The sequence below is a fragment of the Stomoxys calcitrans genome, chromosome 4 (assembly GCF_963082655.1).
Source record: "Stomoxys calcitrans chromosome 4, idStoCalc2.1, whole genome shotgun sequence".
Taxonomy (NCBI): domain Eukaryota; kingdom Metazoa; phylum Arthropoda; class Insecta; order Diptera; family Muscidae; genus Stomoxys; species Stomoxys calcitrans.
Genome location: NC_081555.1, coordinates 98,047,681 through 98,074,499, shown reverse-complemented (window position 1 = coordinate 98,074,499; position 26,819 = coordinate 98,047,681). Strand labels below are relative to the sequence as shown.

The following is a 26,819-nucleotide window of genomic DNA, read 5'->3' as shown; positions in this document are numbered from 1 at the left end:
TAATTTTTAATTATTTTGTTAAAGTTTCTCAAAAGAATTGTTTTAGACTAGAAAAAAAGGATGTCTAAACTACAGAATTTGAACTTGATCCAAGTTTAAAGAGACTTCAGAGATGAAAGATGAAACTTTTAGGGAAAAATATGATCACGGATCATGGGAAGATATGAATAAAGTGTGTAGATTTAACTAAATGCACCATAGGAAAGCACCAAAAATAGTATTTCTTAGGAAATATTGTATAGTAAATATTTCATTCATCATGAAAAGCATGATTTGACTTAAAATCTATGAACAAAATAAAAAAAAAATTATAATAATAAAAAAAAAATCATAAATAAATAAGGTGTTTGTTTTTTGTGTACGTTTAAATACAAAATTTGGACAATTACGTTAAGTTACAAGTAAAATATTATTTAAAAACATTACAAAAAAAAAAATAAAATAAAAATAATAATAAATTAATTAAACAACTATTGCAGTTATGCCCGAAATTTGACATTTTTTTATAGAGTGTTTAAGAATAGTTTGTTTTTGCAATAAATATTTCTTCGATTTTATGAGTTTTTGCTCTTTTTTCCTTTTTTAAATATTCAGTCAATGTTTGTCGTTGTGTTCTTGCTGCTGACGTTTGTTTTTTTTTTTACTTAAATTCTTTCATACATCCGCTTTCGGTCTTTTGTGTAGATTTTTGCATTTGCTTTACTGCATGGTCTCATGCGTTAAGGTGGCCGCCGCTGCTGCAGCTGCTGCTGCCGCCGATAGGGAATTATGTACAGCAGCCACCGCTGCAGCATTTTGGGCAGCATTTTGTTCATGCTGCTGCTGGGCCTGCTGTCGCATACGGAACATGCGTAAGGTCATCCAAGAGGCCAGGGTTCCATAGACGGGCATAGGTGCCTCCTTTTCCATGGCCTCCTTTTGCAACTGGTAGCGATAGAGCAGTGAACCGGCTATCAAGGCCGACACAATGGTGGCCGAGATGACCACTATGAAGAGTATGCTGAAACCAGGCACCGGCATGCATATGCCATAGACAACTTCTTCGGTGATTTTTCCCTGGAAGACTGTTACAGCCTCCTGTTTGGTATCAGGGGAGAAGGCTAAATCAGCCTCCGAGATAACATCGTATAGGCCACTAACACCCACATCAGCACTACGCACTTTGCGATCGGATATGACTATGGAACGGCGGCGTCTTCTTGGTATACCTTCGGTTGTGGTTGTTGTTGTTGTTTTATTATCTCCATTCTTTTTCAGTTCCCCCTCATCGGTGGCACTTTCTTTTGCAGGCTTATCCAGATCAATGTGATCTTCTCGCTCCTGCGTTAAGGCTTCAGCTTGTGGCCTATATACCGGTCTTGGCATCTCATCTTTGTCTTTGGGCTCCAAAGATCTGGGTCCCGCCATAGGTACTCCCATGCGTTTTTGGGCCAACTGACGTGGACCATGGGGGAATTTTCCACTATTGCGCAATTCCATATACTGAGCCTCATCCAGATTGGCCAAATCCTCATCACCGAATATATCATCCAAATCTTGTTCCTCGGGATCCTCATGCACCGGCCTGGGTGGCAAATTGGCACTCTTCTCATGGACATTGTTAAAGTGATCCAGTATATTGGCAATGCCACTATTGATCTGAGACAATTGTTTGCGATTGTGTATGATGTCATCATAGAAGACATCATGATCACTTTCTCCACCACCACCATGATGGCCACCCATGTTTCCGCCGCCGCTTACCGAACCCACACCCACTTCATTGGTATGTCCGCCTCCTCCTCCACCGCCTCCAATGTTGTGATGCATATTCCCTGCCATACTACCATGATGACCAGCCATTTCGTGTAGCAAATCATTTTTGTTATTCATCATCTGATCATTGCCAATCACATCTTTACGTTCATTGGAGTTATCAGACGATTGGCAATGATCCAAGCAGCCATGGCGACATATTTCCACTTTACACTTGATATGCACACTTAGGGCATCGGGGAATTTGAAGGCATGGAAGAAGGCATAAGTGATAACAGTTGCTCTCTCATCGGGTGCTCGTGACTTCAGGAAGCGGGATATCATTTTGGGTCGCAGCACACAACCAAATTCATCGGACAAATTGATGACGTGACCAGAACCATCGGAAGCAACACAGGATTTAACACGCATGTCGAATTCGCCTGAAATAAAAATAAAAAAATGTTTAATTGTTATATTTTAAAATAAGTAAAAAAATAAGAATATTTCGATTCTTAGATGAAGCGACGAAAAAGAATTTTTTCGCTCATCAGGAGGGTTTATTTACTTAAAAATGGACTTAAGTTTGTTTGGGTCTTTATCGAAAATGATAAGGTAATATAAACTCATTAAAATTTGAGTATAGTCTCGATAATGCACCGCCTCAGATCAGTCAGTCGATTTTTCGCTTTTTCTAGCAAAAACTTCCCCGGAAGAGGTGGGCCCTCTTAAAAATTAGTCTATATATCATTAGCCATCCATCTTGTCCTCAATCTACCAACAAGGCGATCCATAAAAAGCTCTTTGAGCCAACTAGAATACCCTGCCGCCAGCTCAAAAGCTCTGGATAAGACAGCAAATGAAAGTTGCGAAATGCCCATGAACCAGGGGCAAACTTCTCATTTATCAATGAGTAGAGGTCTCCTTTTTAAAGCCGAACTGTGTGCGAACTGTACGTACGAACTGTGTGCCGCAGTGCGACACCTCTTCGGGGAGAATTTTCTACATTGCACCCATACCATTTTTATACCCACCACCATAGGATGGGGCTATACTAATCTAGTCATTCCGTTTATAACACCTCGAAATATTGATCTGCGATCCCATAAAGTATATAAATTTTGGATCGTTTCGACATTCTGATTCGATCTGGCCATGTCCATCCCTCCGTCTGTCGAAATCACGATGGTGGTCGAACGCTTAAAGCTAGCCGCTTGAAATTTTGCACAGATACTTCTAATTAAAGTAGGTCCTTGGGGATTACATATGGCCCATATCGGTTCAGATTTGGATAAAGCTCCCATATAAATTTTGCGTGTGGTGTTCTGTTATGATTTTCAACAATTGTGGTAAGGAATCGGTCCATAACCTGATATAGCTCCCATGTAAACCGATCTCTCGATTTGACTTCTTGAGCCCCTGGAAACCTCAAATTTCATCCGATTTAGGTGAAATTTTGCACATAGTGTTCTCTAATGACTTCTAATAACTGTGTCAGTACGGTCAACATCGGTTTATATTCTGACATAGCTCCCATTTACACCAATCTTTAGCCCATGGAGGCCACAATTTTCATCCGATTTGCCTACAATTTTGCACAGAGTGTTCTCTAATGACTTCCAATAACTGTGGCAAGTAGGTTTAAATCTGTGTAAAACCTGATATAGCTACCGTATAAACCGACCTCCCGATTTGACTTCTTGGGTCCTTACAAGTCGCAATGTTTTCTCCGATTGGCTTGAATTTTTCTGGCGGTGTTCTATTACGACTTCCAACAACTGTGCCAAATATGGTTCAAATCATAGCTCCCATGTAAACCGGTCTCTCTTTCATCCTTGTTCGGTTTCTAGAAGCTTTAATTTTTGCTGATTTGACAGAAGTTTGGTATGTAGAATAAAATTATGCCCTTCAATTAAATTTATTTTGTATAAATTTTCAGAAGAATCCATGGTGGAGGGTTCCCAAGATTCGGCCCGTCAGAACTAAGCACGCTTTTACTTGTTTCAGATGGCATAGTTCCTCCACCACCACCGCTGAAAATTTTTTTCTAATGCTCTCGCCAGGAGGGAACCCTGGAAACAAACAAACATGAGACATCTAGGTTGCGCGAAGGATCCTTGCGCACCTAGGAAGGCCGGGACTTACACTGAGAGTGGTCAGAAGACGGCGATCCAGATATCGCAATACCTATAAATGCGGCCTCGACGGAAAACCTCATCAGGGACATCATTGGCGAGAGAAGATAGTGTGGACAGTTCGCACTTTCCGACCATTTAAGTCGGCCAGACCTGATGGTATTATACCGGCACAGCAGCAGGAGGCCCTTGGAGTCAATCTGCCCTGAATAGAATGGATTTTCATGGCGAGTCTGGCCTGGTCCTACATACCAAGGGCATGGAGGGTGGTTAAAGTGATATTTTTCCCCAAGTCGGAAAAAATAAACCGCAGTACGAAGAAGGATTATAGGCTCATTAGACTGTTATCGTTTTTACTCAAAACACTGAAAAGATTGATAGATCTGGAGGTGAAGGAGGCACTGACGCCGTAAAACTTCAGTGTGGCACAATACGCATATCTTAAAGACAGGTCGGTGAAGATGGTCCTTTACGAAGGTCGCGGCGGCCTTCTTGGATATAAAGGGGGGCCTACAATAACGTGGAGAAAGGATGACTAATTGCTGCACTGGACCGCACGCGGATTCACCCCATTATCTCCCCGTGGACCAATAATATGTTTTGTGGCAGAATTATCAATGCGAACCTGGGTGATAGTGTGGTCAGAAAGTGTGTGATAAGAAGAAAGACCCAGGGAAAGGTGTTCTCGCCGTTTCTGTGGAAACGAGGCAGGTTTCTGTCGACGATCAGCAAGATAATGGAAGGATCACTGCGAAGATTGTCGCAAAGAGCTACCAGAAATAAGATGAGGACCAGCGCAAGAAAGACGGAAGTGTAGCTCTTTACTCGCGGTCCTGGAAGAGGAATACGGAGGAAAGAAGCCGTATGGCACTTTGTACTTTTTACTCCTATAGGATGATGTTCTGTAGGAAGTGGGGTAGTGCCCAAGATCATTTATTGGATGTATGCGGCCATTGTTAGAGCAGTACTGATCTATGGGACACTGGTATGGTGTAGGTCCGCGGATAAGAGGACTAGTACGAGGGAATCCGAGAAAGTCTGGACACTAGCCTGCGTCGGAGTGTGACTCCGAGTTTTGGAAGCGATATTGGACATGCAGCCCAATGGGGTCTATATTCGGAACTGCGCCGCCAAAGTCGAGCTTAGGCTGAGAGAGCTCGGCAAAGCTGAAGGAGGACAGGTGAGGACACATTGCCATTTGGGATGTTATGGATGAGTAGGCTAGAATAAGAAGGATCTTCGACTACCTGGCAGCAGTACCGAATGGCATAAGGACATTCAGGATTCGTTTTCCCGGGAGTTATAAGTTGAGGGCGAATGCTGTGTTTAAAGAGGATAAGACCTCGATCTTCGCTGATGGCTCCACTTTACTGATGGATTCAGTGACCGAATTGGGGGTCTGCTCTCAGAGGCACTCAATATCGATATATCTCTGTCGGACAAGTGTGCGGTGTTTAAGGCAGAGGTCTCATTGCAGTAGCTGCAAGAGAAGTTCTGTTAAGGGATCTGCAAATACAAATTTTGCCTATGAACATTCCACTATGGAACATGGGCAAACTTTTCACATATCAATAAGTGCAGTCCGATTCAAGTTTAAGCTCAATGATAATGGGCCTCCTTTTTATAGCCGAACCTGAACGGCGTACCACAGTGCGACACCTTTTTGGAGAGAAGTTTTACATGACATACGACCTCACAAGGGGGAGGGGAAACCCCCCGCCGAAAATTTATTTTGATCGTTTCGCCATGATTTGTAACCAGGCGTTCAGCGTCATAGACGGACATGCTAACCTAACCGGCGGCGCTCAAAGCCTTGGGTTCGAGTACGGGTAGATTGAGGAGTGCGGCAGATTGTTTGGAGTCTCTGGAAAGGCTTCCAGTCCACGATGTGACGTTAACATCAATGCATTCCAGAAAATGGGGGGCGGACGAATGTGTCAGGAGGGGTTCGTAGGCGAACAATGACTTCTGCAGGAGTTGTAGTGATGATATCTCTGGCATCGGGTCATGTGAGATCGAGACTGTTTAGATGTTCTATTTCTAAACATGGGTAAGGTTGTCAGGCTCATCATGGTTCCAGGTCATAAAGGGTTGGCGGGAAACGATACGGCCGACGAACTGGCCAGGACTGAATCGTTGATTGGCGCTGATTCTTGGTAGGGTGGTACATCGCTCTGTAAGTTGACCGCGCATGAGGCTTGGGCTGGCGCTGTAGGTTACAGATTGGCAAAGGCCCTATGGTTGAATATTTCGCGGACGTCACTTATTCTGAAGTTGAGGATGTGTGGCTTCGGACTGTTGAAAGCAGTCCTGGCAGGTTAATGCAACGTTAGGTCATTGACGCCACTCTGAACGCAGAGAGCGGGAGCCTTCTGCAGGGTGTGCGATGACGAGGAGGAGTTGGAGACAGTCGAGCGTCTTTTGTGTAACTGTCCCGCTATTGTAAGGGGAAAGTTCAGTGGAATGGGTGAACACTTCTTCCCGTACATGCACTCCCTCCAGGTACTTAGTCCAGTATTCATTCCAGAGCTCTGTAGAAGCCTGAATTGGCTGACTGGACCATGACTTCGCCGGTTAAAGTTTTTCCGATCCGCCCGGTTCCCTACCTTTTTAATACTCACCACCGAAGGACGGTGGATATTATTATTATATGAACATTTCATTAAGTTTACTCCTCTCATTTCAATCAGTGCCGAGTCCTAACGGCGTGCCGCACCACTTTCTCATGAAAACTTTATTAAGGATACTCCTCTAATTTCAATGAGTGCCGAGTCCTAGCGACACCACTTGGTAGAGACGTTTTAACATGGCAGGATACCTCACAAATTTAGCCGACATTAGTAAGAGGATAACCACCGCTGAAATTTTTTTTGGATGTTCACGCCGGGGTTTGAAACCAGACGTTCGGCGTCATAGGCGGACATGCTAACCTCTGCGCCACGGCTACCTCCTGGATGGTGGATATTTTTTTCCCAGATTTCGCTAAGTGAGTTGTGCTAGGCCCTTCAACAGTGAATTGTGCAAGGCCCTTCAAGGTCATTTTAGATTAGTACTGAGTATGGGATAGAGTGGACTATATTTGGATATATCTGTCATACAGGGTGGCTGATGAATATTGCTACAATGATGAATATTGCTACATTTTTTTTTCGGTGTATGGAATACATTTTTCTTTTATTCATGTTAAATTAAATTATTAAATTAATTATTAAATTATTATTAATTAAATTAATTAATTAATTAATTAAATTAATTATTAAATTATTATTATTAAATAGAAAAAAAGTTATTACATTTTTTTTTGGTAGCGGCTTTCATCAGCCACCCTGTATATGGCGATCTAACGATTTAAGATATTGTGCTCATAAAAGTTGCATTTATTAACCGATATCGCTGACATTTGACACAGCGACTTAAGTTAAGCCTCTCGGCATCCCTACGCAGTATGGTTAAGATCGGACTAAATTAAGATATAGCTGTTATATATACCGATTTAGCGATTTTAGGTCTTGTGCTCATAAAAGGCGCATTAGTACCTGATTTCGCTGAAATTTAGCACAGTAAGTTAGACTAGGCCTTTCTACATCCGTGCCGTGTATGGTCGGACTATATTTGGATATTGCTGTCATATATATCGATTTTCCGATTTAAGGTATTGTGCCCACAAAAGGTGCATTTATTACCCAATATAACTGAATCTTGGCACAGCAATTTTAAGCCTCTCGGCTTAATGGTTAAGATCGATTTAAAGTCTTTGAGCCCTAAAAGGCGCATTTATTATCTGTTTTCGATGAAATTCGTTGCTGCTGCGATTGTCCTGATATTATCATCGTTCTGAAATGATCTTTTAACGCTTTGGTTTATTAGCCATAAACTTTGCGTTCTTCTTAATGTCTTACATTTTATTAACATTTATGTTTGTGCAAACACTTTCCTGTCTGGTGGATAGTTGTGTGTGCAGTCTATAGGTGTCTGACAACATTACACCAGGAGACTGCAGTGTCAGAAGTGTTAGCTGGTTGCGAGCAACATGCGTTTGAACTGCTATTTTCTTGTTATTGCCTCCGTATGTTATTGCTTGGCATAGGAAATTTAATGTCTATTTAATAGCACATACATACAACAAATTCAATTATCATTAACCACAGCGTCGACAACACAAACCCCCTTCCATCGATCGTTGAAGAAAAAAGTTGCCGATTTAATTACCAACATGTGCGTAAATGCTTTGGATGTAAAACTAGCACTTTTTTGCATCGTTAATATAAGCGGAGCAGAGTTTTTGAATATGATTATCCAAAATTGAAAGATGATGAATGGAAGCAGGTTGTAAAAGGCTTTTGTTTTCACCGTTCGAAAAACATTAATGGCAAACATAACAACCATACCTAGGGGTCTGAATATTAACCCAGAATGTGAACCCTGTTCACGAGGAAGCCGAAGGTGAGCCAGTTTGATGTGCCATGGTTTCCTAAAAGGACAATTTCGATATCCGACAAAATCAAATACTTAGGAGGAATTTCGGACAGAAAACTGAACTGGAAATGTAAAATAAGGAAAATATAACAGGTTCAGAGAACATCTTGTCTTGGCATAAGGTGGGCGATGAGAACCATGCCTACTATGGTCCTGGAGACGTTTCTATATTAAGTACAAAGCAGCCACTAGGGCTATAAGACTTAAAGCGATGGTGGAATGGATATAAGATGGGAGCAGCTTAAACCATCGCGGAATAAGCGAAGCGACGGTAGGACTAGTTTCCTACTGGATCGGGAAAAGTTTCAGATCGGAAATCTAAGACGACACTTGAGGTCGAATGCGAGACACTGCTGCCAACGGCACGGTCTTAGTTTGATGGAACTCTGATATTGACATTTGGAAGTTCCTGGTACAGCAAACCCTGTGGGTCTGGGAGTCTACATTTAGGACCCAGGGACTGAGATCTGTTTGCGACTGCCTGACCATAACATGGTCTTGCTGACGGAGATTCGGGCGACCACAGAATGAGAGAGGTGGTACGATATTGCAGCGAGTATGTTGAGATTGAGTAGACAATACGGTGGCCATCAGGGCCATAACAACCAGGGCGTTGAGGTCCCTTACGGTCTTGGTTCAGAGAACCTGTTGTATTTTTTTATGCCTACTAGGGCACTGGAGACGTTTTTAGATTAAGTGTAAGACAGCCACTGCTGCTATGAGACTTAAAGCGATGGAAGAATGAATATAAGATGGGAGCAGCTCATACCATTGTGGAATAATCGGAGCGATGGTAGGAAACCTAGATGAATCGGAAAAAGTTTTAGATAGGATATTTAAGACGACACTTGAGGTCGAATGCGAGACACTGCTGCCAACGGCACGATCTTAGTTTGATGCAACTCTGGAGTTGCGATTTGGAAGTTCCTGCTACAGGGTTGGATCAAAGCTAAAGAACACTGTGGGTCTGGAAGTCTACATTTAGGATCAAAGGACTGAGATCTGTTTCCGAATGCCTGACAATAACACGGTCCTGTAGGCGGAGATTCCGGCGAACACGGAATGCGAGAGGTGCTACGATAATGAAGCGAGAGCTATAACAACCAGGACGGTAAGGTCACTTACGGTCTTGGAATTTAGAAGAAGATTACTGAAAGTTCGGATGAATTTGCCGCAGGGACTACAGGGCTGTTATCAGTAAACTTGATGCAAAGCACGGTCCTGTAGGCGGAGATTCGGGCGAACACGGAATGCGAGAGGTGCTACGATAATGAAGCGAGAGCTATAACAACCAGGACGGTAAATTCACTTACGGTCTTGGAATTTAGAAGGAGATTACTGAAAGGTCGGATGAATTTGCCGCAGGGACTTGATGCAAAGCCTTTCGGTGCAATGCAGTCCGAAATAAGCAAGAGGAGCGTGCATATAACAATGAAGAACAGTAAAACGGCCATTAGAATAACAAATTCTCTAGGGGGGATATGGATTGAGACAAACCGAGGCTAGTGCTGAAAGGAAGTAACAAGGAGGTCAGTACGGCTTTCAGTATCATTACGGGTCACAAAGGGCTACGGGCGCACTTACGCAAAATAGGTGCTGGAAGTGGCAGCGTGTGCAGGGTATAAGGGGAAGATGATGAGACGTTGGAATATTTCCTATCTTAATGCTCGGCCTTCGCGGCTTACAGACTCTGGAACTTCGGTGCGTATACGATTCCAAATTTGAAACAGTTAGGGCATATAATAGAAAACGATGAAGAATTTTGAGAGCTCCACTGAATTTCGAACAGATTTCATTGCGGGTTCTTTTCGGTATTTAGAGCGCATAACAAAGTTAGTCGAGGTGTATGTTCATGGTGGCATTAGGCGAAATAGAAATTGGAGAAAACTTTTCTTTGCTTAGCCCACCCCACAGAGGCCTTTCTGACGCTAATGACCTAAAGTGGAAATCCTTCTGACTGCCAGTGCGGGACACACATACAGCAGATGTTCTACAGTCTCTTCTTCCTCGACGTACTCACAGCTTCTGCGAAATTAGCCACATGCAACTTCAGTCTGTCAGACAGTGAGCTGTCATGATGGACACAATGATTGAGACGTCTGCTATAGCCAGTGACAGCAAGGTTAGGTTTGATTAGATTTAAGTGGCAGTCTGTCACCAAACTCACTAAAGACGTTTTCGTTCCTTGTGATATCACAGGAACAGGAGAAGAAAGATAGCTTCTAGTTCCTACTGTTGAACCGTCCAGATCGCCTTACAAAAGCTCGATAACTTCCGTATATTGACATTCGCTAAATGAGATAAGTTATCAAAGAAATAAGAATCAAACATGGAACTCTATCTGACTGCCAGTGCGCGACATACACATCAGATGTTCCATGGTCTCTTCTGCCCCGACGTCCAGATAGCTTCTCCAGAAACCAATACTTGTAACCTTCAGTCTGTCGGCATGTTCTCCGATCAGACAGTGACCTGTCATGACCGATGCAATGACTGAGACGCCTGTTCTATCCAGTAACAGAAGACGTTCTATAGTCTCTTCTTCCCAGACAACTTCTGCAGAAATCAATAACTGTAACCTTCAGTCTGTCAGCATATTTTCCGATCAGACAGTGACCTGTCATGACGGATATAATGATTGAGACGTTGGTGGACCTCTTCAAGTCTAGATTAGGCCACATAATTTTGGAATGCTCACAACCAACATCACCGACGAATCCATATCAGTGACAACCTCTTCCGGCGCCACGTTGTCTGCTGAAGAGTTTCCCGGTCTGTGCATCCACGAGTTGTTCTTGTATTTCCCCATTATACCGTATCCATATATTCTGTGACTTCTGAATGTAGGTTTCGAGGATTTGATCACTCGTAGCCTAGGGATCTCAGATGTATCCTCTACGGAGCTACATAATTCTACACAGAATTTGTTTTGAGCCTTTCTCAGCTTGCCCTTGTATTTTCTTAGCTCAGCCTTATAGATGTCGCAATCGTATGTTACCCCTGTGGAAGAATTTTCCTCAAACCTACGGTCCACCATGACGTTCATTGTTTTCCCCTTCGTTTCGAATCATTTCATTTACATATACTTGAATGTTCTGCTGGAGAGGAAATTCCACTTTATATCAAGCATTTTGGCTAGGTAGGCCCAATAACCCTTCAAGTTGGGGGGCTTAGACCGCGAGTCATGCACTGGCTGCATATGCAGTTGCCAGACCTGTGTTGTTGATGAAGCAGTTTGTTGTGTTCTATCTTTCGTCTGCTTGATTCTGTTGAGTATCCAGATGGAGGAACTCCGCGCCTAAGATGAGGCGCGTCCAGAGGAATCTGGGTCTGGGTATGTTGTTGTTGTGAAGTTTGTTGTGCTCTACCTTTCGCCTGCTTGATTCTGTAGAGTATCATGATCTGGGAACTACGCGACTAAAGTGGGGTGCGTACAGAGGGATCTGGGTCTGAGTCGAGTGCGTCTGGTTGAACAGTTAAACAGATGACGGCATACTTCCTGTATGTCGGCACCAATCCTTGCTCTGTGCGAGTTGAGGTGGCTGCATTTACCGGATCGTTATTGAGTCAGAACTACTCAGGTTTGCCTGTGGTGGTCACTTTCTTCAGGCTTCAGGTGCGATGGGAGGTAAATGAGCCAGAACTACTCTGGTTTGCCTGGGGAGGTCAATTCTCTAAGGACCACGTTGGGAGGCGGTCGTTTTCCAAAGACTACATTCACTCGGTAGCTATTTACCGCATCTGCTACTGTAGCGCTATCTCTTGTAGCGCTGGACCTCAGGCTCATGTAGATCTACCTTATGGGTTGTGGCCGGTGGATACCTATCCACAAGATGATGATTTGGATGGTCTCTGCGATAACATCCCTAAAAGTCATGCTTAGACAGCATGTAGGTATGTCTTCGCACGAGAAGCATCTTTGTCTCCTGATGGAGGTGGTCCACATGAGAACTGACGAGACAGGCCGTCGCAGATCGTAGGGCGACATTCTGACTATATCTGAATATTATTTCACTGCGTGTCACAGAGTTGACGAGACCACACTGGCGCTGCATAATTTACCAAAGACCGGTCAATTACTTTGCACATGGTCAACAAGGTTTCTTTGTCAGCAATCCATGTGCTGCTGGCGAGTGATTTGAAGACCTTTTTTCTACTTTTGGCCTTATCCCAAATTGCGTGGCATGTGGGGAGAATATGTAAGAGCTATCAAATGTGACGCCAAGTATTTTGGAACACTTGATGGTCGGAATCATTTCTTCATCGAACATCACTTTCAACTCAATAATTACATCTCGCGTAATTGTTGCGAACAATGTGGCTGAAGATTTTGTGGCAGATATTTTCAGATTTCTTGAAGCGAAATATGAGACAATTTCGTTGAGATAAACGTTCAACCTACAGCAGATGTCATTAAAAGGTGGGGGCCTGATGCCATGATCGTACAATGGTCCACATATGACGCGATCTCAATGCCGTCTGGAGGGGGTGGGATAGAGGATAGGTAGAGGTTAAACAGTGCCGGAGATAGTACACCGCCTTGGGGAACTCCCTGTTTCACCCTACAGTGTTTCGATTTCTTATCCAAAAATTTCAAAAATGACTGGCGACCTCATAGATAATTCGCGACCTAGCGTTTCAGGCCTGGCTGGAGGAACGTATTGGCGATGTCCTCAATTATTTTGGCATGGCTGACAATGTCGAATGTGTTTGATAGTTCCAGGGCCACGAGGACCGTCCTATCACAATTTTTGTGCTATGAAGTCTTCGAAATCCATGCTGATGCTCGGCAAATGGAAATTCTCCAACGAGGCTCGGAAGGAGTAGTAGCTCAAGCGACTTGGCTACTGGTGAAGAAAGGGAGATCGGTCTGTACAACTTCCCCCTGCTCGGGTCTCTTACTGGCTTCAGTAGAGGGATCTTTCTGCCCATCTTCTAGACATCGGGAACTATAAGAGTGTTCAAAGACAGGTTGAGGACGGTAATAAGGTACTCAACTCCACGTAGATCCAGATTCTTCAGTATCATTGTAGAGATTCGGGGCCCAAAGCCTCGGATGATTTGGCACCACGAATGACATTCATAACTTCGTCCACGGTAAATTGTGATGGCTGTTAATCGGCTCGGAGACCACGGATACGACGAATGGTTTTTCTCCTAGCACAATAAATTGACGGTTGAACAACTTGGCGCATCTCTTCGGTTCAGACACAGTTACGACGCCTAAAGTGAGTGAGGTCCTGTCATTCCGTCTGCGGGGGTTCGAGAGTGACTTAACAGCAGACCACAGCTTGCCTCAACCGGTACATGAGTTACATTGCTAAAAGTGTTCCAACCACAAATCCTGCTTATGTTCGTTGACTATCCTGTTTATTTCCAGATTAACCTACTTGATTCGGGGGTTAGTGGGATCCGTACAACGAATCCCATCGCGCTCGTCTGCGTGTACCACTGCCTGCGCAGGGAAATTGGGCCGAGCGACTGCTGCATTAATGATGTCTCAGAATTTCCTCTCGTCAACTAGCACATTTGAGGAGGGTGTCAGTTCAATGAAGCGGCGATTGGTGTACTCTCTGAAACCGCCCAAACGGTTTACTTCTGATTGAATAACGTCCGGCGCTTAGAGGTTATGAAGTCGGGTGGTCGGTCGATGGGGAGAATTATGGGAAGGTGGCCTGATCCCAAAGTAATGATCAGACGTACACTGAGGCAGCAGCCCTTGCCGATTAAAATTCCATCGGGTCAATCCGGGGTGCGCACAATCGACTGCCATTGGATTGCCTATATGGTATTGTGGGCTGGTGGACGGGGCTCGAATTTAATGCTACACTTAATGCTTCTGGACAAATTGTTGAGACCACTACTGTTTGTGTTTATAGGGGATTTCAAGTAGAAGTCACGTCTAGTGTGTAGTCCACGTTACAATGACCCATATGTCCCGCAGTGGTAATTACCCATTGTCAAGGCCTCTGTTTGATAAAAAGTACAACAACACAATACTTAATAGGTGTTTAGATGTTTTCCAAATGCAGAAACTAGAAAGGTAAAATTAACAAACATAACAGAGAAGCTCATACTCTAAGGACTCTTAAAATGTAAAATTGAAAGATTGGTTAAAAGAGGAGTTATATCAGGTTATAGACGTCTTCAGTTCATCCTAAACATATAAGACAAAATTGTAGCTTATGCGAATAATATCGTATACATTTAAACTCCAAGGGTTACGAGTACAGTGTCCCTCCATTTCATAATGTAAACTTTCAAAACGCCGCAACACATCCCTCCTATTTCAATCCCTTCTTTCACAATCCAATTAAATTATCCTCTAATTATTTTTTGAGTTTAATGTTGTTATTGTACTTACCCCGATAATCGTTAATGGCCACCACTAAAGTAAGTGTGGAGCCTAGAGGTACTATGCCACTAACAGGAGGCGCCCATGGTCCACGACCATGTTGAATTTCCATCCAACAATCGACATTATCACCTGCAAATGGTAACAAACAACAGTAATTTATATCAGCAGAAAATCATTAAAAATTAAGCTAACTTATGATAAAATCTCAATAAAAAGCCAATGCTTTAAACTCTCTTCCATTTGCACAGGTTGCAAACAAACCATTTTATTGAATTGAGGTCAAACAATTTAATTACTTTACAATGGTTATCAAAACCAAAAATCGTATAATCCATGTGCCATCCAGGCAACAGCGATGGCACTCCAGCATTTCAAAGGTATACTGCTGGGCAGCAACCTGTGTTCGCTAGCATAGTTATCAAACTCAAGTGAGCGCCTGTTTATGACATGATGATGGCCACGAACTGTATGTAATGGCAAACAAATTGCGGCCGTTTGTTTTTAACAACTCACCTCGGAAATCCAATTGTATTACATCCAGATCAGCAATGACCATTGGCGGCTTGGATGCTGTCTTCTCATAATCATTAAACCATTCACAACGTAAGCGCTTCGCTTCATCCCATACCTCGAGGAGATCTTTGTCATATTGCACGACCACCTGCAAGAGGACACAAAACCAAAAAAAAAGAGGAAATCAACAAATGTTTATAGGAACAAAGGTATAAACTAGAATTCACATGTAAATGAAAAAAAAGAAAAAAAAAGAGAACAATCAGCCCTGTCATTACAATCAAAAACAGCAGCAGGACTAGTACCAGCATCGGTTTCAACAGCAACATCTACTGGAGGAGTAACGACAGAACTGACTACATACTGTAGGGCCAGCAACAAGGTTGGGGTGTTTAAACATGAGATTATGGTACCTTTAGTGATACCTTTAAACTCATTTGGCACATTCTGGTGAAAATTTTAATGAAAATGAGAATAAAATTCAGTGAAATATTTAAAAATTTTATGGCAAATATTTTTATAGAATAACTAGCTGACCCGCGCTTTCTTTTACTTTATATGGAACAAAAGTTTCCCCCAGACACTTGACCCTGAAAAATATCAGCATCGTTCTTTTCTCTCAAATACCATTTATTTAAACCCCATATTGCCATAGGTTTTATGCCCGATTTAGGGGTATTTTGCGAGTGGGGTGGTCCCCCAAATTCTAAGCCCTGAAAATATATCAGCAACGTGCTCTAGTCTCATATATCTATATATCATTTATTTGAACCCCATATTGCCATTGCCCTCAAAATTAGATATCAAATTCGTTTTCTAATCTCATTTAAACTCCTTATTGCAAAAGTCAGCAAATATGTCCGGTTTGGGTATTGGCCCTAAAAACTATGAATAATTAGTTCCACTCTCTTTAAGACCCAAATTGTTTTGGTGAGAAAATACGTCCTATTTGGGGGTTGTTATGGTGGTGGGACGTCCGCTAGACAGTTGGGCGCTAATGTTGATATCAGATATGTGGTCTACTCCCACATACCTTTAATTTGAGCCCCATATTTCCATAGTCGGCAAACATGACCCGCTTGGGGGTGTTTTGAGGAATGGGCGGCCACTCAGTGAGTTGGCCTTGAAAAAATATATAGGATTCGTGTTCTACTCTAAAAACCCTCTTATTTGAGCCTCATATTGCGTGGTGTTGTGGGGGTGGGGTGGCCCCATAAACACTTTTCCCAAATATTGATATCAGATTCGTGCTTTACTTCCAAAGACCTTTCATTGAGCCCCATATTGCTATGGTCGTAAATTTGTCCCCATTGGGGGACGTTTTTGGGGAGAGGCGGCCCCTCAAACACTTGGTCCCATATTTTGATATCAGATTCGAATTTAACACTCAAATACCTTTTATCTAAGCCCCTTATTACCATGGTCAATAAATAAGTCCTGTTTGGCGGTGTTTTGGGGAAGGGGTGGACCCCCAGAATCGTGGTCCCACATTTGGTTATTAGATTCGTATTCTACTCGTAAATACCTTTCATTTGAGCCCCATGTTGCTATGGTCGGTAAATACGTCCGATTAAGGGGGGGTTTTGGGGCTTGGGGTGGTCCCCCTAGCACTTGGTCCGACAATTGGATATCAGAAACGTTTTCTTATCCTAAATACCTTTCATTTGAGTCCCATATTGTCGTGATTGGTGTAAATATATGTGTGGTAGGTTTTAGGGTGGGGCAGCCCTCTAGGTACTCCACCCGAAATTTGGATACAAAATTTTTGTTTTTAGGGTGCTATATGAGAGCACACATCGCACCACCCATCTCCGAGATCTGTCATTTCTAAAAATTAGGGTAAGGGGGAGGGTCCGCCCCCCTTCAGATATCAAAAAATGTAGTACCTATTTTCACCACGGGGTCAATATGTACCATTTGTGAAAATTTCAAGAAAATCGGTTCAACCGTTTCTGAGTCTATAAGGAACACACAAACAAACAAACTATTTACGCGGAATAAAGAAAAGGGCAAGGATCTCCTGATCAGGGTCAGTTCGGAAATCTTGTCACTTCTGAAGTCCTCGCAAGGAGAGAGCAAGTTCGGCTTAAACCATGTAAAAATGGTTTCGCCGGCCTATGACGTCGACACTAGCCAGTGAGTTAGGGGACATGAGCCGCGTGCTGCTACTGAAAATTAATGAATGTACAACTCAGAGGCAGTCACGGCCATTCAGGAACCGTGGTTCCTGGGCTCTGATCAGCCTATCTTAAATTTATCTCTCTCACGACAGAACTAAGATTAGAAGATATACCGTATCCAATAGGAATCTAAACCAGATCCTGATTTCTTGTTACTGCAATTTTGACTTAGTGGTTCTAGGGTGGACAATCAAACCATTGCTGGCCATAGCAACTACGTACCTTCCGTTACCTACTTTGTTATCTGCAACATAAGGAATAGCAGTGACTTGGTCTAAGTCTCAAACATAATTTATGGCGAAGGAATCCTTGAGGAACTTCAAGCCAATTAAGTCACCCGGACCTGATGGAATATATCCGGCGTTACTAAAGAATGAGGCCGACTATCTGACGCCCCATCCGGCCAAAAATTTTATAGCGTGTCTAGGGCGTGCGTATACTCCAAAAGCCTGGCTGGAGGCAAGGGTGGTAGTTATAATCAAGCCGTGCAAGGTTAGTTATGCGACACCAAAAGCTTACAGGCCTATAAGCCTACGTCCCTTCTACTCAAAACCATGGAACGCATTGTGGACACCATGACAAAGAGTAGGACATCCAGCGAGCTGCTTAAATACAAACAGCATGCCTATGTCAAGGAAGGGTCGGTGGAGACTACTCTGCACGAGGTTGTCCATAAAGAAGAATCCTTTGATGCCAAAACGTACACACTGGCGGTATGTATTCACATCGAGGGGGCTTTTAACAACGTGCGGACCAACATGCTGATCCAATCCTTAGACCAGTATCGGGTGGACCTGGTCCTTTGAGATTGGATAAACCATATGCTAGGGAACAGGTGGATAAACTATGTGTCCCAAACATAAATACGTGTAAGGGAGAAGGTGGCACAAGCCACGTAACAAGGGGACATTCTATCGCCACTCCATGGCTGACCCCATGAATGACCTATTACGGATGCTGACGGAGGAGGGGTTTGAACACGTCTGTTATGTAGACGATGTTATAATACTTCTAAAGGGGTAAGGATCCGATATATACGCAGAAGTGCCGAAAGGGTCTTGCAGATGGCATACGACCTGGCTAGACCTAGAGGTCTCAATGTTAACCCAGAAAAAAACTGAAATCTGCCTGTTCATGAGGAAACCGAAGATGGGCCCATTTCCTCAATAAGATGATTTCGATATCTGAAAAAGGAGTGATCTTGGGCAGGAAACTGAATTGGAAGTGAAGAGAAGGCTCTCGGATTTTGGGCACTATGGCCGTAGGTTCGAAATGGGGCCGGAATCTGAGGATATTCCTCGGATTAGACCAATAATTACTTACGTCTGAGTTGTTTTGGGGACTGCGATGGAGAAACAGTGAAACGTAAGAATAATACATCAGGTTCGGAGAACATGTTGTCTTGGCATAGGCGGAGCGATGAGAACCACGCCCACTAGGGAACTTGATACTATTCTAGATATCCGACACTTTAACATACAGATTAAGTATGAGGCAGCCATTGCGAGCATATGAGACTTAAGGAGATGGGTAAATGGATAGAGGATAGGAGTAGGTCTTACCATCGAGGTATAATCGAAGCAACTATAGGAAACCTGGAAGGAATGGAGGATGTTTGTGATCTGATACCTGAGACGACACCTGTGGCCGGGACCACGCCCACTAGGGCACTGGAGACTATTGTAAATATCCGACCCTTTAACATGCAGATTAAGTGTGAGGCAGCCATTGCGGCCATATGAGACTTAAGGTGATGGGAAAATGGATAGAGGATAGGAGCAGGTCTTATCATAGAGGTACAATCGAGGCAACGATAGGAAACCTGGAGGATGTTTGTGATCTGATACCTGAGACGACACCTGTGGTCTAGTGCGAGACACTGCTGCCAGCGGCATAGTCTTGAATTGACGGTTGCCATATGGATGATAATGTTATACGAATGGATGAAAGCTAGAGGACAGAATTGGACTGGTGTCTACATTGAAAACACAGGGACTGAGATCTATCTTAGATTGCCTGACTATAATACGGTCCTGCAGGCAGAGATCCGGGCGATCACGGAATGCGTGAAATGGTGTGGTACTAACGCGAGTACGTCGTGTGAACATCTTTACGGACAGTAAATGGCCATTAGGGGTAATAACAACCAGGGCGGTAAGGTCACGAACAGTATTGCAGTAAGAATGGCAAAATCCGTATTGTTTGGGTGCCGGGTCATAGCGGCGTAAGGGGGAATGAAAAAGCAGACGATTTGGCAGTGAAGGGCAGAGTACTGCCGTCAATAAACTTGGTTAACCCGAAGCATTTCGGGTCAACGCAGTCCAAGTGGGCGACGAACAATGAAGCGGTCGGTAGGGCGACGAGATTCTATGGGGAGTTCCGGATTGTGAGAAGAGATCCGGATTGTGAGAATACGAGGCTATTACTGAAAGGAAGCAAGCGGAAGGTCAGTAAACCTTTTGGTATCATAGCAGTACTCATAGGACTACGAGCTCATTTATGCCAAATCGGTGCGGCAAACGATATCATGTGTAGAGCATATGGATAAGATGATGAAACGTTGAAACATTTCCTATATCATTGCCGGCTTTAGTGGCTAAAAGACACCGGTACTTAGGTGGGGACACAATACCAGATATAAACCATCTTTGGAACGTGATATGGAGAACAATTAAGAATTTTGCATGCAGCACGGAATTTCTGACTTTAATTTTCTTCTTTGAGGTTAATTTTTAGTATTTAGAGCGCACCATAAGCCGATTACTGGCTTAGGTGTACGTCCATATGGGCATGAGGCGGATTAATATCCGCACCCATTTTTCAACCTAACCTAAGTCTCAAACTGGGACGTCTGGTGCTTCTTTTGGGAACACTTCGCCTATATCGGACGCAAGGGAAGTGGAGTTTGCAGTGGGGTTTGCTACGGAGTGCCTGAACAATTCCTTTCGGAAGGCATGCCCTGAAAAATGTACCTCCGCGTAAGACGAGCCATTCGTGATTCAAGATTCTCAGGAAGGGAAGCAGGAGGCTCTTTAGTAAAAGAAGAAAGAGAATATGGCCAAGGGCTGGGACGAATATCGTGGGGCCATTTGCAGGTTCATAACGGAGACGAGAAAAGCGGAAAGGTGTTCCTGGGTAATATTCTGCCGAGAATTGGAGGGCACTATGTTGTGGAAAGTGATCTCCAAGATTTCTGCTGGCCAAAATTTGTGAGAAGACAAAAGGGATTTTACATCAACAGCAACCAGGAGACAATTGATGCATCCAACAGGAGGTCGTTGAACAAGACAACACCATGTGGCGAAGTTTTTGAAATTTTTGAATAGACTCCGGTTACGATTGTATTCCTGGAAAGGAGAAGGCGGACGAATATGGCAGGAATGGCTGATATGCAGGTTGCGAACCAATCCCCTGTGTTGTATACAATCCACTTGTCGAACTACTGAGCATAGTAGAGGGAGTGTCCAGTGCAGATGCGGTACGCAGGTGGCAATCTGTATATGAATGCCAGATAGCCAGGGCGCTCTGGCTTACCATAGGGCGAAGGAGGAAAAAGGAAACTGCTGGCCTTTGATAAGAGGGTACTAAATAGTATCACGTGCAAAAATGCAAATTCTCCAATGAAAGTTTCATTAGGGAACAGGTGCAAACTTCTCACACATCAATCAGTGCTGTCCGATTCAAGTTTTAAGAGTCCGAACGGTGTGTCGCAGTGCGACACCCCTTTAGAAAGAAGTTTTTACGTTACATAGAACCATGTTACCAGCATTAGAAGAGGATAACTGCCGAAAATTTTATCTGATATTCTCGACAGGATTCGATCCCAGACGTTCAGCGTCATAGGCGGACATGCTAACCTTTGCGCTATGGTGGCCTCCATTATTACATGTACGATTACTTTTACTTTGATAAGAGCGCCATATGGATGTGGGATGAAAATACCGCATAACGAATGTTACGCCTTCGGTATCGAATATGGTCTATTTTGGATAATATTTTTATATAGCAACCATATAGATTACCCGATTTCGCCGAAATTCGCCAAAGTGAGTTGTCTAAGGGCCCTCTATTTTGATATCGAATATGGCTTACATCGGACAATAACTTAAAACAGCCCCTCATATAGACCGATTTATGGTCTTGGGTCGATAGAAGACGCTTTCATTACCCCATTTCGCAGGCATTGGATATAAGGAGATGTCTCAGGGTCCTTGATATCGGTATCGAATATAGTCTAGATCCGACAATATCTTAATACAGCCCTCATATAGGCTGATCTCCTGATTTAATGTCTAAGCAGCATTTATTTCCCGATTTCGCTGAAATTTTACATAGTGAGTTATGCTATAATTCTGGACTTCAGTATCGAGTATGTTCTAGATCGGAAAATATTTTTATATAGCCCCCATGTAGATTGATGTCCCGAGTTAAGGTCTTAGCTGCATTCATTACCCGATTTCGCTGAAATTGAACACAGTGAGATGTCTTAGGGCCCTCGACATCGGTATGGAATATGGTATAGATCAGACAATATCTTATAACAGCCCCCATATAGACCTATCTCCCGAGTTAAGGTCAAAGCCGCTACATCGGTATGGAATATGGTCTAGATCAGACAATATCCATATAGGCCGATCTCTCGATTTAAGGTCAAAGTTGCATTTATTTCTCGCTGAAATGTGGCACAGTGAGTTGTCTTAGAAAAGTATGTAATATGGTCTAGATCGGACAATATCAAATCGGCTCCCATATAGACCGATTTGTGGTCTAAGACCAATAGAAGACGTATTCATTACTCGATTTCGCTGAAATTGGAAACAGTGAGATGTCTTATGGCCCTGGAGTATGGTCTAGATCGGACAATATCTTAATATAGCTCCCATATAGACCTATCTTCCGATTTAACGTCTAAGGTCCCTTGATGCCGCATTTATTGCCCAATTTCACTCAACTTTGTCACTGTAACCTGTTCGGTTTTTCGTCGTCCGTGCGGTGTATGTTCAGATCGAACTATAATTGGACTTTACTGACATTTATACTGATCTTCCGGTTTAGAGTGTTTCGCCAACAATTGATTTATTTATTACCCGATTTCGCTGAATTTTCAAACAGTGAGTTTCGCTACTAAACTTCTAAATTACCCATGAACATTCCATTCCATTCCGTACTAGATTTGGCCTTAGGTAAGGTAAGAGAGGCAGTCACTTGCAGACTCACTTAGAGAAATTTTAAGTCCAATGTGATACCACAGTGGCGAAGACCAAGGCCTCTGATGGGAATCATAGCCACGACCCCCACATTGACAATCCGACAACTTGGCTTGGCGGGTCGCCTAGGTTTGCCCAAGGTGAGGCCATATTTTGTTAAAGCTGCTACGGGTTCAAAAATGGTGCATATTCACTTTTCACCTACACTTTTTTTTCTCACTAGGGTATCAGAACGCTCAAGACTGGCTACCGAGTAGACTCAACTTTCATGATGGGCCACCCATTCAACCTAAAACTCAAATTATTTCATTTTATGGGACTATTGAACCATTTTTGTAAAAAGGACAAAACGATTCCTCGAATGAAATGTATGAGGGTTAAAATATTACACAATATAATCTTCGCAATAGTACCAAAGGCAATATGTTTCTAAAATGCAAGGATAACAAAGAAAAAAAACCAAATATTGGGTTGCCCAAAAAGCAATTGCGGATTTTTTTAAAAGAAAGTAAATGCATTTTTAATAAAACTTAGAATGAACTTTAGTCAAATATACATTTTTTTACACTTTTTTTCTAAAGCAAGCTAAAAGTAACAGCTGATAACTGACAGAAGAAAGAATGCAATTACAGAGTCACAAGCTGTGAAAAAATTTGTCAACGCCGACTATATGAAAAATCCGCAATTACTTTTTGGGCAACCCAATATTTACAAAAATATCTAAAATGAGGGGAAATTTCCCCTTTTTAAGGGTACTTCCCAATGTTAACATTCAAATCACCCATTCCTATTCCTACCATTATAATTTTTTTCCACTTACCGTATTTTCATAAAATTGTCCATTCAAATCGGGTTTGGTACCACATCGTGAATATGATATTCTGAATGAGAAGAAGGTTTTGCCCGTTGATGGAGGCACATAAACACATCTGGGATCACTGTGTTGACCTTTTCGAGTGGGAAACAAAAAACAAAGAATGAAAAAACATTTAACATCTTAGTTTGTGAAAATAAGTCATTGAGTAGCTAACTAGCTAGCCGAACTTACCCTTTGAACTAACAATGCCCTCAAACGGATGTGAAAACGTTAAATGAACATCCATGTGATCCTTACCGCACATCACTTCTAATGAGACTATGTTTGGCATACCATCCGGCCTTTCCATTGGCCACAATTCATTACCAGCTAAGACTAAACTAAACTGTAAAGAAATAACAAAAAAAAAAAAAAAAAAAAATGAAATAGTTAAGTAACAATGGTTATAAGCATGTATTAGTGTGTGAGTGTATGTGTGTGAATGTGTTGTATTGTTGTTATGTCTATGCGGAATAGTGCTACGGAATACAACAGAAATGTTAAATGTCCATATTTCTCTGGCAAATATTTAAACATTCATTATAACAGTGGCATTTTAATTAAAACATAGATGTTTCCTTATGCTTATTTATGCCTTGGCAATAAGCAAGAAGGGGTTTTGTACAATGCAAAGAACATCTTTTGTGCTTTTGGTTTGCAGCAAAATACCAAGGGGAAAAATAGACATATGCCATGGGTTAAGAAGTAGTTGGAACTAACAAACATTTTTTTGACAACTCAATTTCGCAGGGGACTTACTTAACTCCAGCTGCGTCAAAGACCCGAAGAAGTCTATTGGGTGAGGCTACAGATTAATTGAAGTGGTGAGGTAAAGGGCATAACAGTTATTGCTGACGGCTTCTTTGAGAAACACATCTTCATATTGCTAAAGTCAGACACATTACTAGAGATATAAGGTACCGTATTTTAGGCTTACGTCTTTGTGAAATAGTCATAGAAAAGGAATACGGAGGAAACAAGCCGTCTGAAATGAATTAAGAGAGAGAGAGAGAGAGAGGGAATGAGAGAGAGAAAGGGAGAGAGCGAAGGGGAGAGAGAGAGAGAGAGAAAGGGAGAGAGAGAAAGGGAGAGAGAGAAAGGGAGAGAGAGAAAGGGAGAGAGAGAAAAGGAGAGGGAGAAAGGGAGAGAGAGACGAAAGAAGCCAGATAAAGGAAAAACTGGCGTAGAAACCGGAAAAAAGTGTGGCCGACTAGAGAGCCGATCCGTCAGCAATCCCAGGCCTTAACAGAAGTCCAGAATGACCGGGGATCGAAAGAATGTAGAGAGTCAATTGGAGAGAAGTGGTGTTCACCCATAATCCTACTCTCTCTCCCCGATATCACGTAGCATTAGCAGATGCTCGACCATATTCATCTCCTCCTCATCTTTACAGACCCTGCAGAACCGACCTGAGATCGCAGTGGCCAATCAGACTACCCGCCAACAATCCAATGGCCACCGCAAGAACCATCGATGTCCTCGTTCTGGAGAACCTCGGCCTCGGCCCCAGTGCAAACCCGGTGGCTGACCACAGTGGCCGGTCAGAATACCCTCTAACAATCCAATTTCCCACCTCAAGAACCATCGAGGTCCTTGTTCTGGAGAACCTCGACCTAAGGGCCTTAGTAACCCTGCAGCACCTAGTGCCAACCCACTCCAAATCAGCGCATTCGCCCTAGTATGCATCCACAATCCAAAACAGCCTGCACAAAGGGGGTTACCATGGCCGTCGCTCTCACAGAGTCCAACCGCGATCCAAACCTAGACAGTTCGTCAGTCGCCTCGTTCTCCGCCACCCTTTGATGGCTTGGAACGCAGCAAAATCTGATGAAAAGAAAACTTGCCCATAAACATACGATTTAGGAACAAGGCTGAATTTATCACATATCTATGAGTGCTGTACGATTCAAGTTTAACCTCAATGATAAGGACCCACCTTTTAATAGCCGAATCCGAACGGCGTGCCGCAGTGCGACACCTCTTTCTGGGGAAGTTTTAATGTAGATGCCATACCAAATGGTACAGTACCTAAAAAATGTCACCAGCATTAGCAGGAGATAACCACTGCTTAAAACACACTTTTATACCCTCCACCATAGGATAGGGGTATACTGATGTAGTCATTCCGTTTGTAACACTTCGAAGTATTCGTCTAAGATCCCATAAAGTATATAGATTCTTGATCGTCTCAACGTTCTGAGTCGATCTAGCCATGTCCATCCGTTCGTCTCGAAAGCGGTCGAACGAATAAAGCTAGCCGCTTGAAATTTTGCAAAGATACTTAATATTAGTGTAGGTCATTGGAGATTGCAAATGGCCCATATTGGTTCAGATTTAGATATAGCTCCCATAAAACCTATCTCCCGATTTGACCTCTTGAGCACCTGGAAGACGCAATTTTTGTCCGATTTGCCTGAAATTTTGGATTTGGTAGGTTGTTGGGGATTGCAAATGGGCCATATAGGTTCAGATTAAGCTCCCATAAAACCGATCTCAAGATTTGACTTCTTAATCCCCTATAAGTCGTAATTTTTTGTCCTATTTGGCTGAAATTTTAGATTCGGTGTTCTGTTACGACTTCCAAAAACTGCGCCAAATACGTTCAAACACGGTCTAAATCTGTCTATAACCTGATATAGCTCCCATGTGAACCGTTCATTGATCATCCTTGTTCGGTTCCTAGAAGCTGTCATGGTCTGCGGCGCCGTCGGACTGTCCACATAAGTCGAGAGAATCTGACAGGGTCGCCGCTGCTGACTTAGAATCACATCTAAGGCCCCGAGGATTGCAGTAACCTCAGCCTGAAGACACTGCACTCGTCCAGAAGTTTTCGAGATTCTCTAATTCCTAGGAATTCAATGAAAACTCCTACCCTGGTGTTCACATCCAGCTTGGACCCTCCCTGTCCCGGAAAACAACCACCAGATCGCCATCGAAGAATGATCCGCCCAGCATATAGTTCGTCGAGTGGCCAATGCCATATAGTCGTCTCACTCCAGTGGTGGTGTGTTTCCAAGATTCGGCTCGACCGAACTTTGCACGCTTTTACTTGTTTTTAGATGTTGTTGTCAGGCGCAATCTGAGAGCAGTCTTCAAAAGTACGTGACGCTCTGGAATCTCCCAACAAGCCTCGACTTCACATAACCAGCACTCATGGTCTGCAGCGCCGTCGGACTGTCCACATAAGTCGTGAGAATCTGACAGGGTCACCGCTGCTGACTTAGAATCACATATAAGGCCCCGAGGATTGCAGTAACCTCAGCCTGAAGACACTGCACTCGTCCAGAAGTTTTCGAGATTCTCCAATTCCTAAGAACTTATTGAAAACTCCTTCCCTGGTGTTCACATCCAGCTTGGACC

General features: G+C 43.1%; 1 protein-coding gene across 3 annotated transcripts in view; it reads right to left on the bottom strand.

Moving 5' to 3' along the window:
• Positions 1-439: 439 nt before the first annotated feature.
• The window catches only part of LOC106095989 (uncharacterized), a 173,435-nt gene continuing 147,055 nt past the window's right edge, over positions 440-26,819 (bottom strand). For all 3 annotated transcript variants that reach the window (XM_059366622.1, XM_059366623.1, XM_013263476.2), the window contains exons 2-6: positions 23,652-23,805; positions 23,424-23,551; positions 15,217-15,364; positions 14,710-14,832; positions 440-2,177 (exon numbers count right to left, since the gene is read on the bottom strand). In XM_059366622.1, the coding sequence (XP_059222605.1) occupies positions 700-2,177; positions 14,710-14,832; positions 15,217-15,364; positions 23,424-23,551; positions 23,652-23,805 (2,031 nt within the window). In that variant the 3' untranslated portion in view covers positions 440-699. The remainder of the gene's footprint in view (positions 2,178-14,709; positions 14,833-15,216; positions 15,365-23,423; positions 23,552-23,651; positions 23,806-26,819) is intronic.